At 49.8% G+C, this 12,253-nt stretch overlaps 1 protein-coding gene across 2 annotated transcripts in view; it reads left to right on the forward strand.

The window, feature by feature from the left end:
* adamtsl3 (ADAMTS-like 3) overlaps positions 1–12,253 on the forward strand; it is a 203,279-nt gene that overhangs the window by 20,619 nt on the left and 170,407 nt on the right. For both annotated transcript variants that reach the window (XM_085468957.1, XM_085469033.1), the window contains exon 3: positions 3,984–4,097. In XM_085468957.1, coding sequence (XP_085325083.1) covers positions 3,984–4,097 — 114 coding nt within the window. The remainder of the gene's footprint in view (positions 1–3,983; positions 4,098–12,253) is intronic.

A 12,253-nucleotide genomic window follows, 5' to 3' on the forward strand; every position in this document is an offset into this window, starting at 1 on the left:
AAGTAAAACGTTGTAATCATCATCATCAGTTTGTTTCAAGAAGAATATTTGATGTTTTTAGTAGCAGGCGAGGGGCAGCCAATCAGAGGAAAGAAGGCCTTAAAGAGACAGAGGGTGAACTGTGGGGAACATCTCAGGTCCTTTTTAGAGAAACCTGATGAATATTTTATTATGAACAACACTTCCATGTTTTCTAAGCTCTCAATGATGGATGAGAACACACAGAGACATGAATGTTATCAGTTAGCAGTAAACGGTGCACGTGGCAGCTCCGTATATGATTAAAGTAACTCAAAGCAGCGTAAAGAACCTGATCCAGCGAGGACAGGCTGATGTTGCTGGGATGATACATTTTTTTCCTTTTTTTTTTTTTTTTTTCTTTATTGAACTTTTAATTGCAAAGCAGGAAAACAGCAGTCACCAGCATATACATACACAGGACAAAGATGCATCTACATGTATAGCAGGACGTGGGAGGCAGAAAGAGAAAGCCAACAGCAATAGTAATAAACAATGAAAAAGGTTAACAATCATCCCTTTGTTGCCAGGCTAAATCCCGTAAGCCCGATTTCAACCTCTGAGCAGAAGGAGTGTCCAGGTGGGCCAAAAAAGGGTCCCATATGCGATAGAAAAGGAAAGGTTTGTCCTTAAGTGCCGTAGAGAAGGCTTCCATTGGCATAATACATATCACAGACTGTAGCCACTGGTTGACAGATGGGGCCTTATCAGAAATCCACAGTACCATAATGCACTTTCGAGCGTAGTGCAGCAGTATGTGAAGGAGATCTTTGCTGCGAAAGCCGGCAGGTAGCTCATCATTTAGTCCTAACAGGCAAGTCCTTGGACCCAGATGCAGTCGGCAATTAAATATAGTACATAGCTTATCTATGAGTGATCTCCAAAACTGTAGAATAACAGGGCAGCTCCACAGACAATGAAAAAAGGAACCAACAGCAGACTGACATTTGTTACAGAGATTAGGCAAAGCCGGAAACATCATGTGTCTCTTCTCGGGTGTAATATAAAGCCTATTTATAAGTTTAAACTGCCTTTCCCAAATAGAATTAGATGCCAAGGCTTTAAAAGGACGACAACACAACTCATCCCAAGCTTCAGCATCTATAGCGCCTACGTCTGATTCCCATTGGCCCTTGATTTTGTTAGAGTCATCCATTCTAAGATCAGACAGAATGTTATAAATCTTTTTAGTGATACATTTTAGTTGGGTAGTTTTTACCATGAGTGATTCTATAGGAGAAAGACCAAACCCTCCATTCAAATCCTTCAATTTAGAAGTAATATAGTGCTTTACCTGAAAGTACTTCAAAAAATCCTTATTGGTCAGACCAAACTTGCTTTTCAGTTGATTAAAAGTAAGAAGAGAGTTCTCATGAACAAGGGGATGATACATTTTTAAAGGACCTGACCTTGAAAACGTCTCAGAAGCTTAAGTATTTGAGGTCAGCCGCTGAAGCCGAACAGATTGCTCTTCCAACCCCCCCGAGCGTTGATTTCTGACCTGCTGCACGAGAGTTTCACTTCTGACTTTAACAAATAATCCATCCCACGCTGTGCAGCAGGCGATCCAGCGTGAACCGGCCGCCGCAGGGAGCTGCAAGTGTGACGGCTGTCCTGACACTCTCCTTCCACTGGTGTGTAAACTCAATTAGAGCAGCGGCCCTATGCCACGCTGCACGGCTACGAGTCAGTAACTCACAGCAGGACAGCTTGACTTTCTGTCAGTGTGTGTGTGTGTGGCCTAATATGGAGATAGTCCTCGTTTGGGATGACAAATCACGCCACTTTCAGGGAGACAGTCGGGCCCACCGGTGTTGCTCATGCCGACCTTGATTGGAACAATAAATCAGAACCAACAGCTGTCATGTAATCTCTGGTACAGTCGCTAATCAGACACTGAAAGGGGAAAAAAGGGCAGCATTACGCTGACGTATCGACCGTGTTTCCGGGCGTCGCCGTCGCTGGATGAGGCTCGAGCCCTTTTAATGTGCTGCAGTATTTCTTTTGTTTTTTTGACACCAACCCCCCAAAAACTATTCAGACATCATTCTCACCTTCTGGAGATTTCTACCCCTCAGCTGTAAAAGGCTGACGCGTGTTCTCGCCACCCTGCCGGGCGGGCGTCATCGTCACAGTGTGTTCGCGATAAGTCGAAAACGAGGCGACGTAGGAGCTTCAAATTGACACGCAGGTGTATCTGCTAAGTGGCTGTTCACGTGCAGCGTGTCTTCAAGCTCGGTTTTTGAAAGGTCACAGGTCACCTGATGGGCGACAGCCTATCTCCAAACAGTCTGATTTCTGAACGCAGACACCGTCAGTCTGAGTCGGACGTTCGGTCAGGATCTGGTAAATTTACTGATTTTAATAATAGAACAAATTTGTTTGATTATGTAAAATGAAGAATATGTTAAAATAATTGGTTGCTTGGTTACAGAGGCTTTGTTTCTTGGTCTCCACGGCTTATTTCGATGACTTGATGGCGGCTGCTCAGCTGCAAATTTGCATGTGCATGTGCGATGTTTGAGTTTCTCTTCATTTAGATGCAGTTTTCTGTTTTGGTGCAGCGGTAAGTTTCCCCCTGATTTGTCAGTTAATCACCATATCATCACACAGCACGTTGACCTGATCCAGAGGCAAAGATGCAGCAGGCTGATCGCAGACTGACTCCGCCTTTTTGCTGTTTTGTTGTCGTCTTTGAAGATGGCGGCTGACGTGGTCATTTGGACAGTTTTTACTCTCAAACAGATTTACAGAAAACTGCATACATTGTTTTTCTATACAGAACCGTGTGCAAACATCTTTGGCCAAATTCTCCTCAACTGTGTTAATAAAGAGAACGTGGATTAGTGTGAAAGCGAGCGGAGAGGTTGGCGAGTGATGAAGGTGTGTCCTCGCCGGCTCCTCGGGGAAACGCACAGCGGTGGCTCTTATGCTGCGTCTGTCTCTTAAGTGGCTTTAAAAGCCTGCAGGAGACGCCACTCCCACTAATCTCAACGGTGGATCGTCTCGCTCTCGTACAGTTCGAGTGGCCTGGAAGCTCGCACTCTCACAGTCTCACTGCCCCCCCCCGTCCTCTCCAGGGAGCTCTGTAAATGCCACACGCCAGTTATTTCCATCTGCTCTGTGTGCAGCACAGATTCCACCCCTGTTACACCGATTATCGCTCTCTCCTGCTCAGACTCTGGGTTATGCTTATCATTCAGGATCCAGCGTGAGACTTTCGCCTTTCATACGTCAAAGTAATGAAGAATATTGAAGCATAAAAGCAGGACTGATAAAGAGCGAGCAGAGAGCAGCAGGGAGATTAATTCACACCCATGAGGAGCAGATTGTATCTCAGGCTCAGATTTATGCCCCCAGTTAGAGAAGTCGGTCTCAGAGTGGTTGGAAATGTGTTCAGCGAGGTCGCTCACACGTGTTCCTGTGCACACAGGAAGCAAACAGTTTGAACGCATGCAAGAGTCAACATCACAACCTTAATGGGTGCTCAGATTTCTCACAGGAAAAACTCAAACTTCCTGTGCAACAAAGGTTTAAATATATTTCACCAAAACTGTGGACGGTCTGTTAGTGCAGTGACCTCACAGCAGCCATGTTATTGGTCACATGATGTCATTAAAAGGCTCCAACAGCACAAACACGGTGCAGAGGTCCAGCTCAGGGGAAGCTAGCAGACAGCTAGCAGCTACACCTGTGTCACCATCCACCTGTCAGTCAAAGAGGCCACGCCCCCAACTTTAAGCACTAACAATCTGAGCAGTTTGTGTATCCGCCTGTAAACATGTTTATTTTTTTCTATGAACTTTAAACGTGGAGCCTCTGCTGGACACTGGAGGAACTGCAGATTTACACATTCACTGATATCCTCTTTCTGTGTGTCTGTGTGTGTGTGTGTGTGTCTGTGTGTGTGTGTGTGTGTGTGTGTGTGTGTGTGTGTGTGTGTGTGTGTGTGTGTGCGCTGTCAGTGCTCAGAGAGTCAGACTGCAGTGTTCCTGCCAGAGTTCGCGCTCTCACCTCAGGGCAGCTTCATGGAGGACGCCACAGAGGATCACTTCCTGACCTACAGATACGACGACCAGGTGAGTCACCCGCTCCTCTCTGCTGCGTGCTGCACACCGTGAACTGAGCCGCTGATCGTCAGTGAAGCTGACAGCGTTCAGGCTGTTCATGCATGCAGATGGGGTTTACAGCGCTTGTGTGTTTGTGTGCGTGTCATAGAGCCGGTCCGGCTGAAGCAATAAGATATTTCTTTCTGACAATTTCTGGTGTTTCTAGTTGATGCTGGAGGTCAGCTGTAGTTTGCTTCTGACATGGATGGAATATGTTTCTGTTCTCCTACTTTGTGTAGATCATGCAGCGAGCTCTTCACAGTCCAGAGAAGCAAACACGTCAAAAAACAATAAAAAACCCACAGAGAGACCACTACACCAGCAACATCACAACAATGTCGTATCGCGAGTGCAGTTTTGTGAACTGCGGGTGAGTCCCGCCTCTAATGATGCGCTCCGATGTTGGCGAGTTCGTCACAGAGAGATTCGGCTCTAGAATGGAAGAGAGTAGAAGTTGGTGCAGCTTAGGATGAACTTCATTCCTCAAGAGACATGTAAACATGACTCCTGAGCGTGTTACGCCCGCGGGAACGGCGCTGAGCTGCGAGGGGATCGTGGGAGAAATGAGCAGAGCGGCCTCCTGATGCCAAAATCACTCAGATCTGTGTGTGTCGTGACATCACACATCCGTGATTTATTCTTCAGTTCTCTCGCTGTTTCCTGTGGCGCGTGTTGATTGTTGGGACGTATGAAACGTTAGTCACGTAGAGCAGCGGCTGCATGGCGGCACGACTTCAGCCCAACGCTCTCTTCTCCTCACGTCTGACGCCTGGTTTTACTTGGATGCTCTGTGGCTGCGAACGCCTCACACGATCGTGTGATTGGTCCCAGCTTCAGTGCGATCTTAACTCAGGCTTTCTGAATGAGCGTCTCTCTTTTAAGCACCCGGCATCAAAAACAGGAAGCTGCTGCAGCAGATCACAGGTTTCACTGCAGCCTCGCACCTCTGTGGGACAGAACTTACACCATGTCAGGGATACGTGTTCATGTATAAAACAGTTAAACCGATTAAGGCTGCGTGTGGGTGTGTTCAGTGTTGGCGTGAGAGCAGATGGCGTTACCCCAGTGGATCAGAAGCCACAGGCTGAGCGACAGGTGGACCGGAGGCTCCGTCTTCTTCGCCGTGGCGCTCCGCGTGTGCTAACCGATGCACGCCGCAGTTGTTACTCGTCAGCAGAGCACTGCAGGGAGCAGATCTGAGTGTCAGCAGTGTGTTTCCTGTGTTTTTCCCACCAGTTAATAATGCGCTGTCACGTTTTCCAGCTCGCCGTCTGTCCCGCGTTCACGTTCGTGTGGCTGACACATCAACCAGGTGAGGTCCCAGAGGGCATTCCCCACACATCCCCAAAACCAACAAAAAAGGAGCACGGTTTAATTTGAGTTTATCTAAAGACGCCATCTTTCAGTCGCCATGACGATCAGATGAAGCAGCGAATGCTTTCCAGTCCTCCTCCCGTCACAGATGGAGAAGATGCGAAGCAGTTTGAAGCGCGCGGCAGTGCTGCGATCGCCGAGCATCGTAGATTCATAACCTCGCTTAGGTTTGTTTGTAGCCTGAAAAGCGATTAAAGGTATCGATCGAACGATTGATTCACTCACTCGCTCATTTATTTATCCGAGTTACAGTGACTGATACAAACGATTTACTCTCTGCATTCGTCTTCCTGGACATGCATTCCAAAGTTTTAGTTGTTTCTATTTTACACCTGAGCTTGGTTTTCCGACTCGTGCTGTCTGTAGTTTTCCCGACTGTGTCTTTGAGGCGCATTTTTCCTGAGTGTCTGAGTGGAAAACATATATTGAACATGCTGCTGAGCTGAGCTGGAGAATCACTCGACCTTTGTTTCTTTGCTTTCTTGGGCGAATATTTTGGTTTTACCATAAACATTGTAAACTGAGCAGGTAACCTGTGTGATTCAAATCACATACCTGGTAATTAGTGCAAAGTAAAATCAAAGAAATGTCAGGTAACCACATTATTGGTCACATGATGTCGATAAAATGCTCCAATAGGCTCCAAACACGGTGCAGAGTTCCAGTTCAGGTGAAGCTAGCAGCCGCCTGTGTCACTATCCACCTGTCCGTCAAAGAGGCCACGCCCCTAATAATGCAAACTTTAAACCTTTAAACATCCTCCTGTGCAGCTGTTACGATTGTCTTTAAATCACCAGTTTTTGTGATTTTTGAGCAGCAAAAGTGTGTTTGTTTGTTTTTTTTCAGTCACAGCTGTCACTTTATATTTTTGTTGAACACTTACACACGTTAAACCCCCGATTCATATTATCCACTTACATCTGCACAGAGCTGACCTTTCCTGTGAAAAACACTCAGAAAAGCTTTCACGGCCGTCGGTACGGCTGCTGACGAAACCGAGTTTAAGCCTCGCATTTTAAAAGTGCTGGACGTAGGTGTTGGTGCTGCAAGAGGTTTCAGTCTAATGTTGCATTCCTGCAGAGTCGTGTGTGTATGTGTGCATGTATGTGCGTGTGTGTGTGTGTGTGTGTGCGTGTGTGTGTGTGTGTGTGTGCGTGTATGTGCGTGTGTGTATGTGTGCGTGTATGTGCGTGTGTGTGTGCGTGTGTGTATGTGTGCGTGTATGTGCGTGTGTGTGTGTGTGTGCTTTGATGAGGAGCTAATTTTGCTGTTGTGGGGAAAAAACAACTTGTCATGGTGAATTGGATTAAAGGACTCAGGTGCGAGACTCCTTGCAGAATGACAGTGGATTTATTTACAGTGAAAAGGTGAGTTAACAGTTCGAGTCTATAATCCAAAAAGGGCAGTGCAGTGATACGGCGACCTCTCCTCACGGTGACAGTGCAGTAATAATCCACAACAACTCCTGGTGCCGGCTCCTCCTCCAATCCTTGAACCCTGGAGGCAGATGAGAAAAAACACACGCTCAATAACGAAAACGTCCTCTCCTTCACAAACCGGGTATGCTAATCATGACTACGCTACCCGGTTTAGTTCAACGTTCCAGCGTTGGTTGTGACTCAACTGCCCCGTTAAATAGGTCTGCGCTGGCAAGGTAATTCTGCACAGGTGCGATGATTCTAGCTTAGGACACTCCCCTCCGGTCAACTGCCGTTCCGTGCCACGGCTTCCGGAAGTACATGTTCCAGCAGAAAAACACATGCCCAGGATGGAGGAGAACACGACACAGTACACACAAACACCACAACAAATTGGCAAGACGATCAGTGAGGACCGTCTAGCCATGACAGTACCCCCCCATTAACGGGAGCCTCCCGGCGACCGACCAAATTTGTCAGGGTGCCGGCGGCGGAATTCCTTCACCATAGCATCATCCAGAATCGCAGACCGCGGCACCCAAGCACGCTCTTCCGGACCATACCCCTCCCAATCCACCAAAAACTGGAAGCCCCTACCGCGACGCCTGGCATCCATAATCCGCGTGATGGCATAAGCAGGAGCGCCGGCAACAACCCGGGCGGGCGGCGGGGGCCTGGAAGGCGGGCACAAAGGGCTGGTCCGGACCGGTTTCACCTGGGAAACATGAAACACATTATGAATCCTCATGTTGCGAGGAAGGGCCAAACGAACAGACACCGGATTCAACACAGCTTGGATCGAAAAGGGCCCAATAAAACACGGGGCCAACTTCTTGGATTCAGTTCGTAAGGGAATATACCTGGAAGAGAGCCACACCTGCTGTCCAACACGATAGGCAGGGGCCGGAGTGCGGCGACGATCGGCCAACCTCTTATTCTGCGCCGTCGTCCTTAACAGAGCCGCCTTGGTGGCGCGCCACGCCCGCCTGCAGCGTCTCATATGATGCTGAACAGAGGGAACGGCCAGCTCACCTTCAGTGATGGCAAGTAATGGTGGCTGGTACCCCAGCGACGCTTCAAACGGAGACACACCAGTGGCTGCCGACGTGCTGGAATTGTGGGCGTACTCAATCCAAGCCAACTGGTCACTCCAGGTGGATTGGTTCGAGGAAACCACACAGCGTAACATGGTTTCCAACTCCTGATTCGCCCTCTCCGCCTGACCGTTCGTCTGAGGATGAAAACCTGAAGACAAACTCACACGGGCCCCTAGTCCTGAACAAAACGCCCTCCAGACCCGGGAAGTAAACTGGGGGCCCCGATCAGAAACAATGTCTTGTGGAATCCCATGTAACCGAAAAACATGCTCGGTAAGGAGCCGAGCCGTCTCTAAGGCAGTCGGGAGTTTGGGCAACGCCACAAAGTGCGCCGCCTTGGAAAAACGATCTACAACAGTTAGTATGGTCGTGTTACCTGATGACGACGGTAGACCAGTGACAAAATCCAAAGCAACATGCGACCAGGGGCGCTTGGGGACTGGCAGAGGGTGCAAGAGACCGGCCTGGGGGGCACTGGGGGTCTTATTGCGAGCGCAGGTAGGGCAGGCCGCAACGTAGTCCCAAACATCCCTGAGAAGAGAGGGCCACCAAAACAAACGTCGCAGGAAACTCACGGTGCGGTTCTTACCAGGGTGGCAGGAGAACTTTGCTGTATGGGCCCAGTGTATAACCTTGCCCCGGACCGTTGTGGGGACGAACAGTCGTCCGTCAGGGCCCGTCCCTGGGTCCGGCTCCTGTTGCTGGGCCTCTTTAACCATCCTCTCGATCTCCCATGTGATAGCTCCCACGATGCAAGTGGCGGGCAGAATGGGTCTCTGCTTCTCTCCGTCATCCGTGTGTGGTGCAAATTGGCGTGAGAGAGCATCGGGTTTCGTGTTGCGTGATCCTGGTCTGTAGGTTATAGTGATATTGAAACGTGTAAAGAACAGGGCCCACCTGGCTTGACGTGCGTTAAGACGCTTAGCTGCCTGGATATACGCCAAGTTCTTATGGTCCGTCCAAACCACAACGGGGTGTTCACTTCCCTCCAACCAGTGCCTCCATTCCTCCAGGGCCAGCTTGATGGCGAGGAGCTCCCGATCGCCCACGTCGTAATTCTGTTCCGCTTGGGTCAGCCGTCGAGAGAAGTAGGCACATGGATGCAGCTTGCCACCCACCCGCTGGGAGAGAACGGCCCCCACCCCCGAATCCGATGCGTCCACTTCCACCACAAATGGTCGGGTGAGGTCAGCCTGGATCAAAATGGGAGCAGAGGAAAACAGTTGTTTCAAACGAGCAAATGCCTGCTGCGCGGAACTAGACCATAGAAAGGGCAGTTTGGGAGAAGTGAGTTGTGTAAGGGGAGAAACCACCTGGCTAAAGTTCCTGATGAACCTCCTGTAAAAGTTGGCGAACCCAATAAACCTTTGCAGTTCTCGACGCGTCTTGGGTTCGGGCCACTCCACCACTGCCTTCACCTTAGCAGGATCGGCTCGTAGCCGCCCCTCCTCCACAATAAACCCCAAAAACGGCACAGACTGAACATGAAACTGGCATTTCTCACCCTTGACGAAAAGTCGATTTTCCAGCAGACGCTGCAGCACCAGTCGCACCTGTTTCACATGTTCGGCTCGAGTCTTAGAGAAGATGAGAATGTCGTCTAAATAGACAAACACAAAATGATTAATAAAGTCACGCAGCACATCATTAACCATTGCTTGGAAGACAGCGGGGGCGTTGGTGAGTCCGAATGGCATGACCAGATATTCGAAGTGCCCCAAATGGGTGTTAAACGCCGTCTTCCATTCATCCCCCTCACGAACACGAACCAGGTGGTATGCATTACGGAGATCGAGTTTGGAGAAGATAGTCGCCCCTTGGAGTAGTTCAAATGCTGAGACAAGAAGAGGGAGGGGATATCTGTTCTTGACGGTGATCTTGTTCAGGCCCCGAAAATCAATACAGGGGCGGAGAGACCTGTCCTTCTTCTGTACAAAGAAGAATCCAGCCCCCAAAGGGGATGTAGATGGGCGAATTAAGCCGGCAGCGAGAGAGTCTGTAATGTAGCGCTCCATCGTCTCACGTTCAGGCTTTGAGATGCTGTAAAGCCGGCTGGTGGGTAATGGGGCGCCAGGGTGCAGATCTATCCCGCAATCATAAGGGCGATGAGGCGGGAGAGACACTGCTAGGTCTTTGCTGAATACTTGAGCCAGGTCGTGGTACTCTGGAGGGACGGCTGAGAGATCGGGTGCCTTCACCTGAGCCGCCGGATTTAGGGGCACTAAACTGGGCACCGCTGCACGTAAACAATGTTCATGGCACCACTCGCTCCAGCCTGTCACGCGTCCCTGAGCCCAGTCGATCTGCGGATTGTGCTGTTTGAGCCATGGGAACCCCAAGACCAATGGGGTGCCGGGGGCTTTAAACAGAAACAGGGAAACTCTCTCAACATGGTTACCAGAAAGAACTAAAGTCAGATCGACAGTGCGATGGGTTATTGCCGCTAACGGGCTGCCGTTAAGAGCTGAAACCTGAAGAGACTCCCGGAGAGGAACCGCGGGGAAGCCCAACTGCCTAGCGAGCGATTCATCCAAAAAATTTTGTTCAGCTCCAGAGTCCACTAATGCACGGCACTGGTGAGTGTGAGATTGAAAAACCAACTTAGCAGAACAACTCAGATGGGGAGCAATGTTCATGGTCGCACCCGTCAGTACTCCCACAGCTACTGACGGGCCTGGTCGTTTCCCCGAGAGGGGCATGCGTCAGCAAAATGTCCCTTCTTTCCACATGCAAAACACTCACCCGTCTGGCGTCTCTTCCTCCAATCTGTGGAGCTCAACCGTGCTCCGCCTAACTGCATCGGCTGCTCCTCCTCTTCCGCTGACCGCGGGTCCGTCCCCTTCCACTCCAGGGCCGGTAATCCAGTCCGCCACCCAGCGCCTCCCGGTGTCCGCTTGCTGAACTCCCGAAGGTGATCGTCCAACTTAATACATAAATTAATCAATGCACTCAAGGTTTTAGGCAATTCTTTGGAAGCCAACTCGCGCTTCAGTCCCTCGTTCAGACTGTTCAAGAAAGCTCCCCGGAGCGCCGTCTCCTCCCAACCAGTCTCCTCAGCAAGAATCCAGAAATCCACCGAAAAGTCAGCGACACTCCTCCGGCCCTGTTTCAAAACAAACATCCTATGTGCCGCACTGTCAGGGTTAGTTCCTTTATCAAAAACACTTCGAAATTTGCTCAAAAAATCAGTGTAGGAAATCTGAGGCTGGGAGTTTAGGACCGCTTGTGCCCACTGCAAGGCTCGACCTGTCAACAGCTCCACCATCAGGGTGATTTTAGAACAATCAGTGGCGTAAGCCTGAGGCTGCTGCCTAAACGTGAGGGCACACTGCATTAAAAAAACCCTACTCTTGTCCAAATCTCCGGAAAATTTTTCTGGGACTGGCAACAAATGTTCATGCCATGGCGGAGGAGGGGAGGGGGGCAGTGGGCAAGCAGCAGCGACGTTGATCGGAGGTGGCACTGGTAAAGGCCCCCCAGCAGCTCCAGGTGGAGATAGCAACATACCTTTTAGCTCTGTCACAACCTGGATTAGCGCTGATTGCTCCTTGGAGAAATGTTGTAACATGTTCTCATGGCGTTCTAGTAGCGCCGCCTGGAGCGACAGCTCGCGCCGCCAAGGTGCCGAGTCCGCTGAGTCCACTTGGCTGGAACGTTCTGTCATGGTGAATTGGATTAAAGGACTCAGGTGCGAGACTCCTTGCAGAATGACAGTGGATTTATTTACAGTGAAAAGGTGAGTTAACAGTTCGAGTCTATAATCCAAAAAGGGCAGTGCAGTGATACGGCGACCTCTCCTCACGGTGACAGTGCAGTAATAATCCACAACAACTCCTGGTGCCGGCTCCTCCTCCAATCCTTGAACCCTGGAGGCAGATGAGAAAAAACACACGCTCAATAACGAAAACGTCCTCTCCTTCACAAACCGGGTATGCTAATCATGACTACGCTACCCGGTTTAGTTCAACGTTCCAGCGTTGGTTGTGACTCAACTGCCCCGTTAAATAGGTCTGCGCTGGCAAGGTAATTCTGCACAGGTGCGATGATTCTAGCTTAGGACACTCCCCTCCGGTCAACTGCCGTTCCGTGCCACGGCTTCCGGAAGTACATGTTCCAGCAGAAAAACACATGCCCAGGATGGAGGAGAACACGACACAGTACACACAAACACCACAACAAATTGGCAAGACGATCAGTGAGGACCGTCTAGCCATGACACAACTTGAAAAATGTAAAT

Source organism: Copadichromis virginalis, linkage group LG1 (genome assembly GCF_057382275.1).
Source record: "Copadichromis virginalis isolate Kocher_CV1m ecotype Utaka linkage group LG1, C_Virginalis_male_GT1.1, whole genome shotgun sequence".
Taxonomy (NCBI): Eukaryota; Metazoa; Chordata; class Actinopteri; order Cichliformes; family Cichlidae; genus Copadichromis; species Copadichromis virginalis.